Below are 21,668 nucleotides of genomic sequence, written 5' to 3'. Positions count from 1 at the left end.
CTATAGCAATGCATCAATTCTGCAGCCATCAGAGAAACAGGGCATCACTTTTTTCCACGAAAAGGATTAACCAGTGACGAATCAACATGAAACAGGACTGGAGAGAAAAAAAGCACAAGCCAAGAAATGATCACTCATGATACAAGCAGCAAACCTGCAACAACTGATTCTGTACTAGTCCAAAATACTATGAATAACTGAGTAACCACACGAGTATTGGTTCTTCCAACTACTAAACTTAGACGGAAAAGTTCACCATGAAACCAAAGAAAACACCAATTGCGTCGTGCTAAAACGAGAGGTACTACTCATATCCCGCTTTTCCGTAGCTCAGCTGCCCCATGTGCAAAATGGCACCTGTCGCCAAAAGTGCAGGAGCCTTTGGAGAAATTCTCACATAACTTGGTCTTGAAGTTGCTCCCTGGGGCAGGAGGGCCGCCAGTAGCTCCCATTGGTTTCCCTGGGCCGGCTGCTGAGCCAACGCTAACAATAAGTTCTCTCACCATTGCACTTGCTTGCTGAATCTGTTCAAACGAACCCTCGAGCTCTATGTTTCTAAGATTTGGATCTGATTCGTGGTCTCGGATGGCCAGCTTGGCTCCTGTTTGCCTGCAGATCTGTTTGGAATTCACCCCTCCTTTCCCAATGACGGCTCCAGCTAGAGAAGCATCCACACTGATCTTGGCCGTGGCTGATGCGCCAAAACTGGCTGCTGGGCCTGGTATAGGTGCCTCCGGTCTACCACCAAAACGGTTAGGAATAGCTCCCATGGAGTGTGGATCTTCATGAGAAGGTGCAATAGGCTTGCCGAGCTCCCATTCACCATGAGCAAAGTGGCATTTGTCACCGAATTTGCAACCTTCTGCCGTTTTGTATTTGTTGCATATTTTGGTTTTAACAGCAGCTGCAGAGGAACCATTCTGGACAGCTAGCGGACCTGTTAACATTCTAGAGGTAGGGGCAGGGGCAGGGGCCAAGTTCATCATCTGGGCAACCGCATTATAGCCACCAGGAACATAGTGAAGGAAGTGGCAATTCTCACCAAATGGACAACCAGCAGTGCTGCAAAAAGTGGAGAAATAAGTTATATACTGCAGCATGAAAAAATTGGACTCCAGTTTAGGGAACCGACAGGTTGTCAGCAACCAAAGTTTGTCGGAAGAGTTCATATCCAACAATTGCATGGAGAAATAACCCTTAGCACCAGGAAATAAAATACTAACTATGAAGAAATTAACTACTAGTGCACTGGGACAACGGCAAAGAGTTGTTTGTATGCTAACTACCCATTACCAGCGCAACATAACTGCCTGTGGGATCGACAGGGGTTCTAGTTGGCTCATGTAAACTACAACAATCAATTCCCTATTCTCATAATCTAATTCTTATAGAATACCTAATTGATAAATGGCAACACTTGCAGCACGGAAAAGCACTCGGGATCAGACAGAAGTATATGGAATGTGGCACTCTCAACCTTTTACCAAAAGCAAGTATGCCTTCCAAATTCCTTGCGAGTGTATTCTCATATCCATTTTTAAGTTGTGCATTTCACATAAAACATGCATAGTACAGCTTTAGTTCTTCTTCTAATGGGACATTACAGGATTGTTTGCTCTCCTTATCTTTCTGGTAAATTTATCAGATATGTACCAGAAATCAGATGGATTTAATCTAAGGATAAAGGAATTATCAATGCCTTCGGGGGTGAAAAAACGTAGATGTTTTCCTATTGGGATTCACCTTCAAAACTTCAGAATATGAAAGGACTAACTTATTATTCAAAACTCCCATGAAAACTTCTATAACAATACTGCAATGTAGCCCATTATACAACTTTCCTTCAAGATTTAAATCAATTGGTGATTTAATCAAACTTTTTTACTAATGCCATCAGTTCAAGCTCGCCTGTTGCCATATTTAACTGATTGAGTAAGCAAAATGACATTTTCAAAGCAATAGAGGAAAAATGCTTCAACTGTAAACAAAAGAGATTTAGGTCCATTTTTGTTGTAAATGTCAAAAACCAAAAGACCAGCTGGATAGATCATAACAGCTTCAAGAAGCAGCTAAAATTTCTGTTACTTAGCTTTAGAACATAATTTGCAGGTAAGACCATTATTCAATTACCTAATTTCTTAAAAAAAACTGCTCCCTTATATTCCCTTCAAATTTCTCCAAGCCATGGATAGCATAGAAAGCGTAATAGCATTACATAAGAGCTTCTGTTGGTTTGACATGGAGAACTAAGAAGAATTTAAAATGTGATGTCATTTTATAGATCTCCTCACGAAGTGTCAGTAAATGTTAACCAAAAAGGCCAATAGTTTTAGGTTTACATTCGTTTCTTACATGGAAACCAAAGTAAAGCGAAAGTTTTTAAGTGTCTATACCTAGATCTTCTAATCACGAACACAGAAACATAACCTTTAAGTAACAAGTCAGCTGTAGTAGGATGAGATACGCACAATGTGCATAAATCTGAGGTGATGCGATAATTAGATACTGAAAAACTGATCATATACTTGCAAAATTAGAAACTGAAGACTCTCATGCAATAAATGATGTTTTTAATTACCCATGTGCTAGATCTGCTAGACAGATAAGGTAACTAACAGCAATTCTGCCATACTATAAGAATGAAGACTCTAAAGAATTTTTACGAAATACAAATACAGTCAGTTCATACCCAAAGTGCACATTAAAAGTTTATAAGCATAAGTAACGATTCCCATTGAGACCTATAAGTTAAAACACTAAAGTGATTAACTTTTTCCTCTATGCACATCAAATTGGAAAATTGTCGATGATAAAATTTGTTAGCGTTCAGAAGGAAATTGATTATCAATGAACTTCCAGTATTGCATAACTCATGTTTCCACAAGTTAACCTGGTCAACAAGTTCCACTTATTCATGAAAAATACTAGAAACTTTTACCACAAATAACACTAGTGCATTTGAACATTTGAATTTCAAATATTATATTAGGTAAGTTGAGATTTGAACCTGAAAAACTTCGTGCATGGCTTCGATTTGCTTCCTATACCACTTGAAAAGGAGTCGATTTCTGTTGCAGAACATTAATTACTTTTTCTCAGTTAGACTTTCTGCTGATTCTTACCATTACTTTGAGAGGTACTATTTTTACTCACTGCAGCAAAAATTTTAAAAAGCAGCCTTAAACATGAATTAACAAGTCTTAACAGCTACATGCTAAGACAATTTATTCAACTAAGATGTCCCTTTTGTAAGAACTAACCAGAAATTCCATATAAGTTCCATATACACATAAAATCCACAATTATTTCTTAACTGAGCAATTGGTAAAGTTAATAAATACGTATAAAACCAACTTCTTATTGGGATAACTATCTCCACAATTAAGTACTTCAATAAAATTTCCAGGAAAAGCTTAATAATTAATACAAATCCACAAATTTCTTTATTAACCCATTTTTCCATCACATCCCGGCAGGGCAAAAGACAAAATTCTTTTTGAACTTCTCTAAACGTTACAATCCAATAGAATTAGCACTTGAAAGCAATAAAAATATGAAAATTCCAAAATAGGAATAATAAACAAGAGCTTTTAACCTCAGCTTCACATGCCAATTCAGGCAAGTAATTGAGAGCAAAAAGATAAATAAAAGCTCATAACTAAGATTAAAAAAAAAAAGAAAAAACTTCCATTCCCTCTACAAATATCATGTAACTAAACACAGTTCAAGCAAGAACTGAAACCTAACTCGTAGAAATATAACCTGACTTAGATTTCTTCGCACCGCCGTTAGCAAATTCGCCTCTGCCTCTCTTACGCGTGTCCATAGCTCACAGATCAAGATTTAAATCGATTAAAGAAAAATAAAAGTAGAACGATACTGAAACGACAAAATTATCGGTCAACAGAAAACCTCAATTCCACGAAAGTTGAAAATTTTAAGAACAGCAGCTACTAAGCTAGAAGGTAAAAGAGCAAACGAAAGCACAAATGAACCAGTCGAATCCTAATCCTACTCTACAACTAGGGTTTTTACTCGGAGCTAGAGAGAGCGAAGAATCAAGAAGCTGAGCTTATAAATACTGAGGCCTACACGAATGGCAATACTGATAAGATTGGGGAGTTTATTTGTATATTCCCTTTTTATTGGGCAAGTTTCGAAATCTGGCGAGAAAATATCGAAGGGCGTTTGGAATGTCACGTGCTCTCGGATGCAGACTTTGTTCAGATCTGTCCCTGAGTCACGTGCATCTAAATGGGCTGTCATGGGCTTCATATATTATAATTGAAAATTAAATTAAATTATTCGATATTTGATTTATTAAATTTAATAAATAAAAAAATTGAATAATTTTTTTCATTGGATAAGGTTTTAAACTTGACTTTTTTTTATTTAATTAAAATTTATTTGAATCGAATTAGGTTAATAATTAAATTAAATTTAAATATAAATTTTTAAATTAATTATTAATTTAAACAAATTTGAACAATGCTAGATGTGACTCGACTTGAATAATTTATAGCCCCAATAGGACTCCAGCTTTGGACTCGCAAAAAACATTTGGGCCCATTTTCAGAAATGGCCCAATCTAGGCCCAGAATCCACAGCCCACAAACAAGGGGTAAAACCGTCATTGTAGGAGAAAAGAGCAGCTGCCAAAAGGGAACTCCCACTTCTCACTCTCTGAACGGCACTTTCAAAGCTCCCCAACAGTCCGAACCAACCAACCAAACACATACATACATTGTTTTCATCGAAACCCACTTATTTACAGACAGGAGAAGGCCGTCTTCAGTTCAGCAAAACCTTTGCACTCTCTCAGAAATCCTTTCAAGAAAGGTGAGTTCTCAATCTCATTGTTTGTAACTAAAAATGGGGTGGTTGAATGTGGCCTCGGATGAGTGATTGATCCGTTCTTGTTAGAATGTATCTGCATTTCAGTATTTTCCTTCTGTTTTTATGGTATTTATCCTTCACGGGAATCTGTTTTCCTTGCTGTATGGGATTTAAATGGCTGTTGTTCTTTGGACTTTGTGTTCTTGGGCTTCTGCATTTTAGCATCGACCTTCTTGTGGAGGTAATCTTGTTTTTCTAACTCTGTAGTTTTGATGCTGTGGGCCTCTACTTGGAGGTTGATTGAGATATACAGACTAATTTGCAGTCAATGAACAAGTATTTATTTACTTTTCGTAGAAAATTCATTTGTTGCCTTAAAAATGAAAATAATGAAATGAAGAATTCCAAACTTTTGCTGGCTTTGTCTATCTCAGAATGAGCATCTGCAGATTTTTTGTCTGGAACCCTACACTGAGTTGGATCTCCTAATGTCTGATTGCTATTGTTAGTCAAAATGAGTTTCTATGCAGAACATATTTAGTTTCTGTACTTCAAAAACATAAATGATCAACGGGATTTGGTGTAATTGTTTCTTCTGATGCATTTGTCGTTAGACTCTCGGCTTTAATTAGTTACATAGTTTCTTGTTTAATTCCACAATCTGTTGATATCTCTCGGAAAACTATTTGCAGCGTCCTCTAACTTAACAAGAGATGGCTGCAACAGCAACTCCAAGCACACAGATTGCGACGCCAAAACCATGCATTTCTGCATCCTGTAAAACCTCCAGATCAAGAATTGCATGTTTTGGTAGTGAAACCAAAGGCACATCTTGGACAAAGCTTCGGAGCTCGTCTCTCATATCTGCAACACAGTCTCTTTCCAAAAGCTACGACTGTAAACCATTTAAATCTGAAAGGCATGTTGTGAAAGCAATGTCAGGAGCAAGTGATAAACAGCCTTTGCCCGGATTGCCCATTGATCTTAGAGGTTGGACTTTCCCATGTTTTGCCTACATTGTTTTCCTTTTTGTAATTGTAACATTCAAATTTTTTGCTCATCAAGTATAAGGACGAATTTATTGCTTGTATCTGATAAAATCTATTTGTTTTTATATTGCGTTATCTGCAGGAAAGAGGGCATTTATTGCTGGTGTAGCTGATGATAATGGGTATGGGTGGGCAATTGCAAAATCTCTTGCAGCTGCTGGTGCTGAAATTCTCGTGGGCACATGGGTTCCTGTATGTATTTGAATTCTATATTTTTCCTCACTGCATCAATAGTATTTTAACTGTCTGGAATTATGTTCTTTTTCTAATGACATTCTAATCTTCTAGGCACTAAATATCTTCGAGACCAGCCTAAGGCGAGGAAAGTTTGATGAATCCCGCGTGTAAGAATTGATCGTCTGCATCTGCTAACTGCAATTATTTTGCTGTGCTTTGTTTATGAATCACCATTTTTGGCATTGGTGCCTAGGTTGCCAGATGGTTCTTTGATGGAAATTACAAAAGTCTACCCGTTAGATGCAGTTTATGACAGTCCCGAGGATGTCCCTGAAGATGTAAGAAAAAAAAAATCCATGATATTCCCAAGTTAAAAATATGTTTTTTCTATGCACAAACTTATTTTTAACATGATACAGGTCAAAGCAAATAAACGCTATTCAGGATCCACAAAGTGGACTGTGAAGGTCTTGTCTTCTACACACTTTCTTCTTCCTTAGTTATCTTTTTCAATTTCCCTGCCAGGGGTTTCTTATTGTCATTGTATCTCATTTGAGCTTAAGCATGGTCCAAAACGTAGCCTAGCATTGCCATTACTTTCTCACCTCAAAAGGGATAACACAGTCACATAAGTTGAATCATCTGAATCTGTCAGCCTATAAATCAATATAACTAAATAGTTGTAATGGCTATCCTCTTGCTCTTTTAAGACTCTTTGGCTTCTATCTTTCTGGCACAAGTTATGTCTTTCCTACTCTAATCACATTTCCACTCACACAAAATCTTCACGTCATTTATTTTTATCCTTAATTCCTCAGCATATGCAGATAGTCAATAATTTCACATGCTGAAAGCTGTCCTGTCCTGCAGGAAGTTGCTGAAACAGTGAAACAGGATTTCGGCACAATTGATATTCTTGTGCATTCACTTGCCAATGGACCAGAGGTGTGTATTTGTATATATTTGGCTCTCTCTTTCTTTTCTTACCATTGTGGTGTTTTCTTGAAATCACGATTTTTCTTAAATTTCGTGGCATTCATGTAGGTTAGCAAGCCGCTTCTGGAGACATCCAGAAACGGTTATCTTGCAGCCATCTCGGCATCAAGTTATTCCTTTGTTTCCCTTCTCAAACATTTTCTCCCCGTCATGAATCCAGGTACAGTGTACTTTCTCTAATCTTGCTTTTTGTAATCCTGTGAATGAAAATCAGTTTAAACTAGTCTTTTCCCTCTTGTCGGCAGGTGGTGCCACAATTTCCCTGACATACATTGCATCTGAGAAGATAATACCAGGGTACATATTCTCTTCATCTTTTTAGTGGAATATGATGTCTTAACTTCCCATGTTGAGTCTCCATTGTCCCTTCTGCAGATACGGTGGTGGCATGAGTTCTGCAAAGGCTGCTCTTGAGAGCGACACAAAGGTTAGTCCTCCCTATTCATGGTTTTATCTCCTTTTCCCTGTTCTTACATTTACCATGATGTCTTAAGAATTATCCTATCGGTTCAGGTGCTTGCATTCGAAGCTGGAAGAAAACACAACATCAGAGTCAACACCATATCTGCAGGTACATCAAATTATAGTGTTTGCTGATAAGTTTGTACCTCAGGGTGATGAGGTAATAAACAATTTAACTTAGTGATGTTGCAATCTCTACATCTTATATATGGATGATCACATTCCAGGCCCGTTAAGAAGCCGAGCTGCAAAAGCTATTGGTTTTATTGACATGATGATCGACTACTCGTTGGAGAACGCACCCTTGCAGAAGGAGCTAACTGCTGGTGAGTCATCTTCTCCTCCAAGTCAATCCCATTTCTTTACAATTACTGCAATTTGCAGACACTCCACAGATCATTCGAATGTCGACTTATTTCTCAATGTAAAGTATTTGTTCTGAACTACTAAACCTGAGAAATGAATGAAACAGATGAGGTGGGCAACGCTGCTGCATTTCTGGCATCCCCATTGGCATCGGCTATCACCGGTGCGGTTGTTTATGTCGACAACGGTCTCAATGCAATGGGAGTCGGAGTCGACAGCCCAGTTTTTAAGGATCTTGATATTCCAAAAGCCCAGAAAAGTTAGAGTCACACAGTTCAGCAGTGTGACAACAACACTTCAGTGAAAATTTTGATCATCACTCATCAGACATCAAATAAATGTTGGGTTTTCGTTTTCTTGATTTGATGTATTCTCAGAGACAGATGAGCATGTCATTTTCAGTCGGGAAAAAAACTTTTTTTGTTTTCTAGGAACAGTTTAAGACTGCTGAAGTTCTATGTTGTATTACTATGAATTTATGATTGAGTTCTGCATATTATAGACTGCAGCAAGTTAGTATGTGTTTTATTGCAGCTCCTACAGAGATATATAATTTACTAGTTAGTACTCAGTGCCAAGACAAGGGAGGATCGTATTTCTATATAAATAAATAACTTATAAATAATCTACAAAATATAAATTTAAAGTAATTAAAAAGTATAAAAACATAAACATACATTGAAAATTTAAATTTGTTATTTTACTACCTATATTTATTTAGAAAAATAAGTGATTTTTTTAATAAATATAATAAATAGTAAACTTATCTAAATTTAAACAAAAAACTTAAAAATAATCTTTTAAGTATCAATATGATAAAAAATGATTGCTCCAATCCACGGTCCACATACAACAGCCTAACACGAATCAAAGAAACCCAACGAAGTAGAAGGCCCAAAGAGGGCCTCGAGAGCTCCCACTCAACTAGGGCCCAAGGAGGATAAAGCCTAAGGAGGTAGTTTGTCAGTCCAAGGGGGCAAAGGGTCCAATGCCAACCTGTCCGCCAAAATAACACTCGACCATGTGGTGGGAAATTCTTCGGGCAAAGGTGATGAGGACGCACACATAGAATGTAACAAGGAACTGGCAAAGCCTCACACGTGGCCAACCACCTCTAGAAAATTGGGATGTGACTAGCAAGACTCTTATCCTACTTCGATATGCACCAGTCATGTGGGGATCTCTTGGATCTCTCCAACTAATATTGAATTCTTAGGAGGTCTGTGGAAACACAAAATTAAGTCGTGAGGATTAATGGAAACCCTAAACAACGATCTAAGCAAGCAAAAGATTGTAAAAGCATTTGGGAGCACTCAAGCCCTCCGTGGTGGTAGGGACACCTTTGACCCCTCCTCCAACGATAGCAGGATCTTCCAAGCTCACCAAGCCCTTGGCGAATCCCCCACGTAATAGCATTTCATTAGATACCTCATTCGAAAGGTTGCTACAAAGCTATTGGAGACTACGAAGTAGATATTGCCTCAACAGTGTAGGTGCAATTTATGGTTGTAACTCAAGTACCTGTGGTGGCTCTCGAAGCCGTTGAAGCACCAGGTGGCAAGGAGGCGCCCCCGGCTCAAGGTCCAAACAGCTCTCCTAGGGGAGTAGGGCAGGCCCCCACAGCCCCTAGAGGGGGTCCCTCCTTAGTAGATTACTCATCTAGAGTGCTTGCAGAAGGGGCTTCAAGACGTTCAATACCAAGTGGGGAGTATTGATGAAGGAACAATGTGGCATCCCCTTCACTGAGCGAGTCATGATGGATGAGTTTAACTTAAACTGTCGGACCCAACCATCACAGAGTATGATGGCACCATGGAGCCCTAGGGGCATTTGTTTCATTCCGAGAATGCAACCCTCTTGCACCATTACATTGACATAATCAAGTGTCAAGTCTTCATCACCACTTTTGCTAGGGCTGACTAGCAATGATTCAATCAATTGTCAGCTGGCGTGATTGGGAGCTTTCAAGAATTTCAATCCTTGTTCTTGCATCGATTTGCCAGCAACATGAAGCATAAGAAGACAAAATTCAAGCTTTTTGTGATTCGTCAAAAAGAGGGGGAGTCCTTGAAGGATTACCTCCACCATTTCAACACGGCCGCTCTAGAAGTGCCTTTAGCCACTCAGAAGGTCAAGGTTAGTGTCTTCTCCCAATGACTACTGAATGGAGATTTCTTCAAGTCTTGGGCTAAGAAGCCATCTCAAGATTTTGACGGCCTCTTGGCCAAAGCAATAAAGTTGGAGTACCCTATCCCGCTTCGATCTCTCCCAAGTAAGTCGGATTCTCTTGAACCTCTCCAACTAATATTGGATTCTAAGGAGGCCCATCCACAGCAACCACCTCCCCGACTCGTTGAGGGACGAGACTCCTCACCCAATGGGGGACTTCAACTATAAAAGTAGGTTTGACCTCCCCAATTAAGAGTAACTCTTTTCTTACTTACACAAGCACTCTTTCTAGCACAAACTTCTTGATCATCTTAGCATCATAGCTTGTCATTCATTACTATATTTTTCTTTTCAAATTTTATTATTCTAAACCTGTGTATTGATTAAAGCGTCGGAGTAGCTAAATATTTCTTTTGCTAGGATTTGCTTTTGGCTTATGAAGAAATTTGTCCAATAAGATCTGAAGTTCACAAATCTCATCATATATGCTGCTTTGCATGCATCAAATATTATTAGATATCAAAATAAATTTAAATTATATTACTAACTGACTTATCAAAAATAAAAATTGATAATCTTTTGGATAAAAATAAATATTATATACTTATTTAAATTTAAATAGAAATAAAAAGTATCTCGATTAATATCCTTAGATAAGGATTTAAATTTGTCTCTCTTATTTATTTATATTTTAGGAAATGATCCATTTGGAAGATATAATATCATAAAATAAGGATTTAATTTTTCCAATTATTATTTAATTGATCCATTTAAAGTCTTATTATATCATCATAAATCATTTAAAAATAGTTCATTATTTTTAAATATAAAATTATTTAACTAATTTTATTATAGTGTGAGAATTTTTTGAATTTTGATTTTCCGCCAATAATTATTTTGGTGCTAAGGAGAAAAGAGTCAGCAAAATTTGATTAGATCCAAATCCAAAATATTTGAATTTCAAATAAACTTAGAGCTGCCTCCCACATTTCAATTTATTTCTTAATTTGTTACTGTTGTACTCTTCTCAACCCCTGGAAATCCCAATTTCACCCCTACCATTCATTCAGATTATCAAGAACAAACACTTTTTCACATGAAGTTCCTCAACAGCAAAATTGTCATTTCAGCAGTTTCAGATATGCCAAAACTTCAAGACTCCAGATCAGCCCCAAATCTCTGATTCGCCTCCTCCGCCACCTTCTCCACCAAAATTTCCGCCTACTCTTTACCCTATATATCACACACAAATTCTACACTCTGAGCAGCTGAGCCCACTTCAGAAATCAATCACTCCATCAATATGAAGGCTTCAATCAAGTTCAGGGATGAGCAGAAGCCATTGCTCAGAGCTAAAATCCCGTTGAACATTCTTAACTTCCCGTTTCAGTCTGGGGTTTCCGCCGGAGAATCCAAAGAATTGTCTCTTAATCTCAGCACCTTTTTTGATTCCGGGCCTTCGCTCAAGTTCTCTTACCGCCCCAATGATTCACAAAACCCCTTCAGCTTCATTTTCAAAACCGGGATTGGGCATTTCGGATCGCCCATCAAGAGCCCTTTAACCATGAGTGCTGAATTTAACCTCATCGGCAATCAGAACCCCAGCTTTTTCATCCACTTCAAGCCCGATTTCGGCGATTTTTCCCTCAAGAAATCGCATTCCTCTGTTTTTGTCAAGAATTCTGGGGAGAAATCAAACGGAGAGGTCGTCGATGAGGAAAGCTTTGTGAATAATGGGTATTTTAAGGGGAGAGGTTTCCTCCCGGCGACGGTCGAATCGAAGGCCGCGGCGGGGCTGGTGTTGAATGGGCTGGTTAAAGGTGCAGAGCTGAGCGCCAGGACGGCCATGCCTGTAAGGGATTTTGCGATGGTGAACTTTCGGTGGGGGCTTAGGGTTCCGCCGCAGGAGGCGGCGGCGGATGAAGTGGACGCGGTCGTGGTGGGGAGGAGGGATGACCGGACGGGTGGGATTAGGCTGCCCCTGTTGGTGATGAACAAAATAGCAATCGAACACGTGTCAAAAGATAACTCGAAGAGTGAGAAAGCAGGGCCCAGTGAGAAGTATGACAAACTGGCAGAGGCGTGTTTGGAAGTCAAGAAACAGCTTGATGTAATTCAAGCTGAGAATGGGCTTTTGAGCAAGGCTTTGAGCGAGTTAAGATCAGACATAGCTGCCGGAAAAATGGACTTCTTATCCGAACACCAGCGCAACAAATACTCGGGCAGTGGTGGAATCGACCGAAGGGGCGGTACCGACAAGAAATACTCGGGTGGTGGAGCTGATCGGAGGGGCAACAGTGACAAGAAATCATCGGATGGTGGGGAAAGCAAATGATGGATTAAAGATGGCTTAATCTATCGATTCTTGTTGTTGCACTTGATTCATATACGAGTATGAGTGAAAGATATTAGTTTTGTTTAAGGTTGCTTGGATGTTTATGAATGGTGTTTTTGGAGTTGTAAGGATATGGAGTGGTGGTCTGTTTTGGTGTAGTGTTGAATTATAATATGATGGTGTAAATTGCATAGTTATGAGAAATATTGTGAATGTTGTTGTGAGTTTTCATGTGCCCATGAATGCCAATCTTGATTCTTCATTACTACTTATGGTCTCAATTTGATGTTTCCTCAAATTTGATTGCAAGTATACTAAAGCAGGTTGTTTTCTTTTTGAATTATTAGGACAAATGGAGTAGATGACAACAATCCCACATTTCTCCTTTTCAATTTGCTTAATCATTGCCCAACATTAAATTTGTGGGAAATTCAAAAAGTGATGCCCTTTCAAACTTTTTTTTAAACAACAATAATTCAGTTAATTTAATTAATGAAATCATCTATTATTAATAGAAAAAAAAGGTCATAGGTACTAAACATAATTTTTTAATACCTCACTCGGTAATAAAAATAACTGTTTTTAATGTTATTCGTATTCTTTTTTTAAAAAAAAATAAAATAAGAAATCAATTCAATATAAGTATTGCAATCTCATTCCAATTTTAATACCACTGTATAGTGTAAATTACATTGATATTTTTTTAATATATATATTTAATTATAAGAATATTGATTGTCTTTCATAAATTAAAAGCTTAATAAAATTTCTTTGTATTTTAAAAAGTTCGTTAAAAACTCATCTTTATTTAAAAAAAAAAAAGGTAAAAAGCTCCTTCATATTTTTTAAACGTAGCTCAGTCGCCTCTTTTCGTTAAATTTAACAACAACGTTAACTTTCTTGTAAAATGATGGTTATACCTTACTTAATATATATTATTTTTTATCTTAATGATCGTTGAATCTCTTTTTATCGTGTTAGATCTAATCAATTAATTTCAATCATTAGATTTTAAAAAAATAAATGATCTAAATTCAATAAATTATTTAAAAAATTATTATTATATAAAAAAGTTAAGAAAAAAAAAAAAAACACTAACTAACCCCCACCCCTGTTGCCTACCCTCCTCCCCAATCACCGCCAGCCCCATCCTACTGCTTCCTCGACCCACGTCACCCTTCTATGCAGGAGCCGCGGCTGTTGTCCCTATTTTTTTTTTTTTTAACTTTATAATTAATTTAATTATTTAATTTAAGATTTTTTATTTAATTAAAAATAAATTTAGAAAATTAAATATATATTTAAATTAATTAAGAATATTTTTAAATAATTATTGTACTTAAATTAATCTATAACTTATAATTATTATAATTGCTTAATATTTATATTCATGTACATATCTGAATTTAAAAAATAAAAATTTAGTATATTTGTCTTTGTAATGTAATTTTTTGTATTTTGATATTTATTTAGACGCGTGCATCCCATTTTTCATTAATTTCCAATGGAGGGGTTGGTTGAATTTAGTAAAACACATGTGGTTTTTAGTCTATTTTTAAAACACTGAGGGACTTTTAGCTATTTCAAGAAAATACAAGGGGTAAAATGAAATTTAGCCTAAATTAAAAGTACACTCACTAGTGTTGTTATTGTAATTTACATCGACATCATTTTAAGAAAAGAACCTTAAAATATCTATATAATTCGGCATAATTTTTCATCAATCCTTAAAAAAAATATAGGGTGAATTACATTGACACCTCATGAGGTGAGGCTAAATTACACGAATACTCTCTATATTTTGTAAAATTACAGCTATACCCCTTGATGGGTGTTAGTATAATATTTTTTCGAAGATATTTGTGTAAGTTTTGCATTTGAATATAGGATGTAATTGTAATTATAAATATAACTTTAAAGGGTATAACTATAATTTTATAAAAAAAATGAAGAAATATTTATATATTTGAATTTAATTTGAGAAAGTGACAATGTAAATTACATAAATATCGGGCGAACATGAAATGATTGGGACTGGATGTTTGTGTGGCTAAGGTTAATGAATGTAGTTTTTAAGAGTGAGGTATGGCCTCAAAATGATCCATTCAAATAAGCCCAAATTTCAAAATGAATTATTATAAGTTTGGAATTTACGTATTTCACAACCATACATAAATGAACCCTAATACTCCATAACAATACCATCCTTGTTCAAATTAAGGAAAAGTGAACTTGAGATATCAAATCTATTGCATCCAATCTAATCGAAAATCTAAAATTTAAGTAATAAACCCTAAAAAATACAAAACGAACCAAGAAAGAAAACCGTATGTTTAGTTTGAACGACAATTATAAGATTCAAACAAAATAAGCTCGACCCATATGATCGTATCTGATGATGAAGGATCCAAATTCAGTTATTAAATCAACATAATCATATTCATTAAACAGACAATCTTGAAATTAAGAATTGGTGGTTGGTTTTCATATGATTGTAGGAAATGGGGTTGATTAAGTGGAAGAGGGAGGGGAGTGAAATTGGGTGTAGGAGAGAAGGGTCCATAAGTGGAGAGTGAGTATAAAAGGGAAAGAGGGAGGGAGGGAGGAGTGGAAGGGTAATATTATGCAATTTCATTTGAGAAGAGAAAGGGTCTGAAGGTCTCTCCTACAAAAACACAACCCTAGAGTTGAGTTAGACCTCTGATAACACACCACCTCTTAACCATCCCTTAAATATACAAAATATTTCTTCCAATACAAAAAACTATAAAAACACATTTCCAACTCTACGCACCGCATCCTTAAAACTCTTTTCTCCCATGACCAAACCGGACGGAATCGCGCCCCCCACTGGTGCTCCTAAGGACCACCTTTCCCTCCCTTCCTGGGGCACCTGGGAGGAGCTTCTCCTTGCCTTCGCCGTCAACCGCCACGGTACCGCCTCCGCCGCTTGGGACTCTATTGCCTCTGAACTCCGCAAACGCACCTCTGACCCTAACCTCTCCCTCACCCCACACAACTGTCGCTTGAAGTATCTTGACCTAAAACGCCGCTTCGTCGCTCCCAATGATGATTTCGACGACGATGAGCCTCGCGACGATAAATCCAACGTTGAGGAGTCCGTGCCCTTGCTGGAGGAGCTCAGGAAATTGAGAGTCGCGGAACTCCGTCGCGAAGTCCAACGTTACGATCTCAACATCGAGTACTCTTTTACGATGTGTATATATTTAATTGTTGGAGATCTGAACGTTGAAAATTTGTTGGAATGGGGATCATTTTTCTTTTTCTTTTTCCCTTTTTCAAAATTTCCCGTTTTCTGATTTAGTGTTTGTATAGGTCGCTGGAGTTAAAGATGAAGAGAATGGAAGAAGAGCGAGAAAAAAGCCTGAGGAGAGAGAAACACGAGTCGGATCTAGAGAAGATGAGTGAAGAGAAGAGATATATTGAACCGGAGTCTGAACCGGCGACGGCCAGAGAACCGGCCGCCGGCGAAGAATTGGCAAAGGATCAATTATCGGTGAATGAATCAAACTCCACAGATCCCGGGGCGGAGAAGTTGACAACTGGCGAGAAAGAATCAGAACCGGCTCAAACGGGAGGCGGAGAGCTAAGGGAGGATCGAACCGGTCAGACGAGCGAAGAGCCGGCTGAGCTGAAGTCCGAACCGGATCAGAAGTCGGTCCGGGAGGACTCCTGCAACGGGAGTTCCAATAGCATAGAGGAGTCGGAACGGAAGGCAAAAGCCGAGCCTGTTAGTGACTCGGCAGATTTAGTTGAATCGGAGGCCGAGTCAGATGGCGCGGGAGCGGAGGCGACGAAGGAAAACTCGGATGTGCAGAGTACAGCTAGTAGATCGCGGAAGGAGGAGGGAAGTGATAAGGGACGGCGCGGGAGTACGAATGGCGATGAGCGTGAACACGAGGATCAATCTCGTGCCGTAAAAGAATTGTCTGCCGAATCGCAGCCGTTGGTTGACTTTCTGCAGGGCATCCGGGCTCATAAGCTCGGCTCCACGTTCCAGCGGCGGCTCCGGAGCCAGGTGAATATTTATATTTATTAATTTCTGTATATGCAAAATTTGTATTTTGGTTTATTAGCTAAGCGTTAATAGTAATAATAATTCCATGGTTTAATGATTGTGCCCTATACTAAAATAGACGTGTTTTGATTTTTTATTGTAGCTTTTTAAGGGCAGAGATTTATTTTTTCCGCTGATGATTGACCAGTCAACTATAGTACTCTGCATTAATTAATTAATTTTATCAGCGATTTATTCATTTCATTGATGTAAAATAAAAAACGTCTTTACTCAATTATGATAAATACTAGACTGGTGCTGTTTTCTTGGTCCATTAGAAATTTTGGAAGTGCAGTTTAAGAAAGATGGCCATTCATATTACAAACTCAATTTAGTGCATTAAACTTCATCATTCTAATAATATAGTAATAGCTGTCAGGTTGTGTTTTGCCGTCAGACAGCTTGGTAAGAAGCAACTTTTGGGCAGCCAAACAATGTGTGCGCCTTAAATGGTGACACTTTTTGGGCTGCCTAACACTGTGTTTTACGATGATCAGTTAATATGGCTGTATTTCTATCGGCAGAAATGTTAAACCTATGAGTCACTAGAATTTGACTTGAATGGCCCAAGGCTTATTGTATGAGACCGTGGATGGGACTAAGTTGGTGTGTATCCGTTTCTGAAGATGCTTTTTCCCCTTCCATCTTATGCTACTTGATACTGTAGATTATGATCATCAAATAAGTGTGATATCTACTAATCTTTGGCCTATGACATGATGGCTCTTTTACAGGAATCCTCGAAATATCACAAGTTGATCCTCCAGCACATAGATCTTGAGACAGTTGAAACAAGGTTGAAAGAAGGATGGTATTCAGGCTCCAAGAGCAAGTTTTTTCGCGATCTTTTGTTGCTTGTTAACAATGCTCTTGTCTTCTTTAGCAAAAACTCCCCCGAGGCCAATGCTGCTGCTGAGATTCGACGGCTCATTTCGAAAGAGTTCTCGCAGATATATGCCAAGTCAGATTCTTCATCTGGCAAACAAGTTTCTCTACAGTCCCTGTCATTGCCCAAGAAAGAAGATCTTGAGTCTTCACATTCTTTGATGCTAAAGCCTCGAATATCAGGCTCCTTGATAGTCTGTCGTAAACGCAGTTCGATTGCAGCAAAGGCATCGGCATCGTCTTCAGGAGCTGATAAGAAGAAAGAGCAAACTTCATTGCTTGCGGAGGAGAAGGAGGCCAAACTGCAGCGTTCCCAGCCGTCTGAGGAGCCTAAAATCACGAAGAAGAGGACGAGGGATAGATTTTCCTCAGCTTCGGCCAACTCAAAGAAAAACAAGAATCAAACCAACAGCAGCAGCAATAAAAACTCGGTGGTCGAATCAGGGAAACAACCGGTAAAGGGAGGATCATCGTCACAGCAAGCAGAGCCCAAGGGCGAGAACAAGAAGAACCAGCCAATATCAGACTCGAAAAAAAGAGGGGCAGCTAACTTCTTGAATAGAATGAAGCAAGGCTCATCCTCAAACAACGGTGTCTTGCTCGATGCATTGAAGAACACACCGTTGACTAGTGAAAGCACAACCAGCAAAGGAGGATCTGAATCAAAGAAAAACGAAAATGCAAAACGTGGCGAGAAGAAAGAACAGGTTACTCGGAGAAGTTCAGAAATGAGGCAGGCGAAGGAGAAAGAGAAAGAGAAAGAGAAAGAGAAGGAGAAGGAGAAGGAGAAGGGGAGTCCAGCAAAGAGGAACGTTGGAAGACCGCCAAAGAGAGGGGCTGCGCCGCCTCCTACACTTGGGAAGCGGGGTAAGGAAAGAGCGGAAACGGAGGCTGCAGCTTCAAAACAGCCAAAGAAAAGATCAAGGAAGTTATAGCAATGGTGAAAGAAAAAGGGGTAGACACATTTGTACTTAGTGTATGGATTCATGTTCCTTCTTTATAGATTTGCTTTTGTTTTTCACTTTGAGTTAAAGCTGGTTTTAACATAAAAATTGAAGATATCCTTTCCAACTTCTTATAAACTAACATCTCTTTATTAAAACTAAAACAAAAGCTATATTATTATTTAATGAAACAAAAATCATTATCACCACTTATTCATACACAACAAAAATTATGGGTTAATTATATTTGAAATCTTTTTAAAAATGTAAACTTATATTTTTTTTTTCAAAAAAAATTTGAAATTATATTTACACCCTTCCAAAAAAAAATTTGTTTATAACTAATCCCCTTTAGTTAGAGATTGTATGAAAAATATTGATGTTCGAAAAAAAAATCACATTTAATTTTTCAATTTTGTCTTTTATTTGATATCTCCTTGTATATTTTTGTACTTATAAAGAAATAAATGTATAAATATATAAAGTGAGGTTAACATCGTTACATTTTTTTGCCTTTATAAGTACAAAATTATTACATGAGTAAAATTAAAAATTTATTTAATTTTTTTTTCCTATGTCATCATTTTCTTTCAAAACCCTAACCAAAGGGAATTATGGGCGAAAATAGTGTATTTTTTAAGGTTGTATAATTTTAAAATTCTAGTGGAAAAAGTATAATTTCACATATAATTAACGCTAAAAAATTATCTATAAAATTAGGGATAATTGCACTCCTCTCTCCGAAAATTTAGTATAGTTACACGTAACCCTCCGTAATTTGAGAAATTACAATTTTCTGGAATTCTAAAAAAATTTGAGATATTACATCTACCACCTCTGAGTTTTGTTTTCGTCTAACAAATAAGTCCCCCCGTTGTCAAAATTCATTGAATTTGCTGATACTAATAAAAAAAAGAACTGAATGAAAATTTATATTTACCATTGATTGATTTATTACTGTCATTGATTTATTGCAGGTCAAATAATATTTTTCGGACTAAACTACCTTTATAATATTGAAGATATACCTCCTCACATGCATGAATTCGTGAAGACGTATGAGGATAATTTTGTCATAAAAAGATTTATTTGACGTGCAGTAAGTCAGTAATAAGTCAATCGAGGGTAAATATAAATTTTTTTTGTTAATATAAACAAATTTGGTGAATTTTATAACTAACAGACGGACTTATTTTTTAGATGGAAGCAAATTTAAAGAATACTTGATGTAATTTAATGACAAGAAATTTACTTTTAATTATACTAAATATTAGAGAATAGAAGTGTAATTATCTCGTAAAATAAACGATGTAGTGAAAACAAATTAATGTACGGTGGTGCTCCAAATATGAGATATTGCATATATAGGTCGTATATATATATTCTTTCAATCTCAATTGGCACAGGGGAAAAAAAGCCCTTAAAAATTTTCCCAACTAACAATTAAAGCTTTTCAACTACTCACAACAAATTACACATATATACGGTAATGATAATGGTATCAACGATGTCGTCCTTCAATCCCATTACCCTCCCCAAGAAACAAGGAAAAGATGAGCAGCAGAAGTTCCACCAGCAGAGAGACTTGTGCAATCGAGTCAGCCGGGGGCGTAACCCTGGACGCCAGAATCTACAGGCCCGCCGCCGGTCACTCGGAGCATCAAAACTCCAATTTGGTTGTGGTTTTGGTGCACCCGTACTCTGTTCTTGGGGGATTCCAGGGATTGATGAAGGGTATTGCACGAGGGCTGGCCGACAGGGGGCTAGTAGCTGTCACCTTCGACATGCGGGGCGTCGGAAAGTCCACTGGCCGGGCATCGCTCACGGGTTTTGCCGAGGTTGACGATGTCGTTTCGGTGTGCAAATGGGCCTGCTTGAATCTCTCCGCCCAACGCATTCTCCTAGTCGGATCTTCAGCTGGTACTTCTCTGTTTTCTTTTTTGGTGAAGGAGCGAGCTAATCGCATATAATCTTGGTTTGAATCTATTGTCAATTAAAATGTGCTTGATTTTGATTTTGTTTATCAAAAGATTTTGCTTAAAAATCCAGTATGGTTGACTCTTGAGTAGTTTGATACCTTGATATGCTTAATATCATTTCGTTTGTCGTATCTATTCAAGCTTTATGAGAAAATATCAAGTGGGCAAGTTCAAATTCAACTCTTTTGAACTGAATCCTATTGAAATGAAGTTATTTGAACTTTTGAAGCACATAAATGACACGCAACACTTAAGTTTGATGGGTATGATCTGCAACTCCTGTTAGCAGCATGCTTTTCATACTTCATAGCTGGCCACTTTTGTTACTTTTCGAGTCCTGTATCAAATTATGATGAATTCTTGAGCATAGTATTACGAAAACTTCATCAAACTAAGATGCTCAATGAAGTATGGTGCAGTTCCAGCTTCCAGTTGATGCCAAAATGCTAGCATCTGCTGTTCTTTGCTTCTTCAATCAATATGCTATTCTTGAACTGAAATTGAAATGACAATTAGAAGTGTTTCCTCTTGTCAGCTTGTATTTTCAGATATTTCAACACGCTAAGAGTTTGTTTTCTTTTCTGTTATGCAATGGACTGATGACTACATGTTTTTGAATTTTGAGCTAGACATATTGGACTTGGTATTTGCATTAAACTTCTGCCCTCAGAGGGTGGAACTCGTTTGGATTAGAATTCTTGTTTGTGTCTAAATATAGTGTCTGTAACTTTGGCTCCCAGGTGCACCAATTGCCGGCTCTGCAGTTGATCGGATTGATGGAGTTGTTGGCTATGTTAGCTTAGGTTATCCTTTTGGATTAACTGCCTCTATTCTCTTCGGTAGGCACCATAAAGCTATACTACAATCTCCAAAACCTAAACTCTTTGTAATGGGTACAAGGGATGGTTTCACAAGCGTGTCACAGCTCGAGAACAAGTTGAAGACTGCAGCTGGCCGCACACAAACGCATTTAATTGAAGGAGTAAGCCATTTTCAAATGGAAGGGCCAGCTTATGATGGGCAGATGGTGAATCTAATCATAGAATTTATTTCATCATTGTGAGGTTTATAAATGGTTCGCCTGCTGCTGATGCAAATTTATTTCTACATCATCCTCCTAAATGATGGTAATGTATTGCTTCTATATGCACTGTGTTCCAGCTGTTTGCTGCATTGTATGAAGTAAGAGGTGTAACCTCATTTTCTTGTGTCGAGAGTTGAGCAGGGATTCACTTGGCAGAATACCTTTCAAATTTGGAAACCCATCTTGCCAAATATTACTGGAGTCCTGGCATCAATTCTGCAGATTCTAAACTGTAATGCACAGACCCTGTATTTTATAGAAACTTTGGTGCTTCGTCTTGTATTTCAAGTTACATATAATGCCAATTA

General features: G+C 37.7%; 5 protein-coding genes across 7 annotated transcripts; 4 read left to right on the top strand and 1 right to left on the bottom strand.

Annotated features, from left to right (window-relative positions):
• Positions 1 to 98: 98 nt before the first annotated feature.
• LOC105162496 (zinc finger CCCH domain-containing protein 14) lies at positions 99 to 4,124 on the bottom strand. The gene is made up of 3 exons (XM_011080525.3): positions 3,763 to 4,124; positions 3,008 to 3,068; positions 99 to 1,062 (listed from the first exon to the last, which is right to left on the bottom strand). The coding sequence occupies exons 1-3, from the start codon at positions 3,824 to 3,826 to the stop codon at positions 309 to 311; spliced, it is 879 nt and encodes a 292-aa protein (XP_011078827.1). The 5' UTR covers positions 3,827 to 4,124; the 3' UTR covers positions 99 to 308.
• Positions 4,125 to 4,677: 553 nt separating this feature from the next.
• Positions 4,678 to 8,394, top strand: LOC105162497 (enoyl-[acyl-carrier-protein] reductase [NADH] 2, chloroplastic). The gene is made up of 13 exons (XM_011080527.3): positions 4,678 to 4,839; positions 5,529 to 5,826; positions 5,968 to 6,077; positions 6,174 to 6,229; positions 6,316 to 6,400; positions 6,482 to 6,529; positions 6,933 to 7,007; positions 7,107 to 7,218; positions 7,304 to 7,355; positions 7,434 to 7,485; positions 7,572 to 7,629; positions 7,748 to 7,846; positions 7,993 to 8,394. The coding sequence occupies exons 2-13, from the start codon at positions 5,550 to 5,552 to the stop codon at positions 8,148 to 8,150; spliced, it is 1,182 nt and encodes a 393-aa protein (XP_011078829.1). The 5' UTR covers positions 4,678 to 4,839; positions 5,529 to 5,549; the 3' UTR covers positions 8,151 to 8,394.
• A 2,809-nt stretch (positions 8,395 to 11,203) lies between these two features.
• On the top strand, positions 11,204 to 12,614 carry LOC105162498 (uncharacterized). The gene has a single exon (XM_011080528.3). The coding sequence runs from the start codon at positions 11,359 to 11,361 to the stop codon at positions 12,388 to 12,390; it is 1,032 nt and encodes a 343-aa protein (XP_011078830.1). The 5' UTR covers positions 11,204 to 11,358; the 3' UTR covers positions 12,391 to 12,614.
• Positions 12,615 to 14,929: 2,315 nt separating this feature from the next.
• LOC105162499 (uncharacterized) lies at positions 14,930 to 18,374 on the top strand. 3 transcript variants are annotated; one of them, XM_088880801.1, is made up of 3 exons: positions 14,930 to 15,623; positions 15,716 to 16,429; positions 17,203 to 18,374. In XM_088880801.1, exons 1-3 carry the CDS (start codon positions 15,210 to 15,212, stop codon positions 18,286 to 18,288), a joined length of 2,214 nt encoding a protein of 737 aa, XP_088736927.1. In that variant the 5' UTR covers positions 14,930 to 15,209; the 3' UTR covers positions 18,289 to 18,374. The 3 variants fall into 3 exon arrangements, with proteins under 3 accessions (XP_088736927.1, XP_011078831.2, XP_011078832.2); XM_011080529.3 differs by having other exon boundaries at positions 14,934 to 15,592; positions 15,727 to 16,429; XM_011080530.3 differs by having other exon boundaries at positions 15,435 to 15,573; positions 15,727 to 16,429.
• Positions 18,375 to 19,720: 1,346 nt separating this feature from the next.
• On the top strand, positions 19,721 to 21,642 carry LOC105162500 (uncharacterized). The gene is made up of 2 exons (XM_011080531.3): positions 19,721 to 20,217; positions 21,017 to 21,642. The coding sequence occupies exons 1-2, from the start codon at positions 19,851 to 19,853 to the stop codon at positions 21,337 to 21,339; spliced, it is 690 nt and encodes a 229-aa protein (XP_011078833.2). The 5' UTR covers positions 19,721 to 19,850; the 3' UTR covers positions 21,340 to 21,642.
• Positions 21,643 to 21,668: the final 26 nt, after the last annotated feature.

Source organism: Sesamum indicum, linkage group LG5 (assembly GCF_026168435.1).
Source record: "Sesamum indicum cultivar Baizhima isolate 11 linkage group LG5, ASM2616843v1, whole genome shotgun sequence".
Lineage (NCBI taxonomy): Eukaryota > Viridiplantae > Streptophyta > Magnoliopsida > Lamiales > Pedaliaceae > Sesamum > Sesamum indicum.
This window is presented reverse-complemented; position numbering and strand designations above follow the sequence as displayed.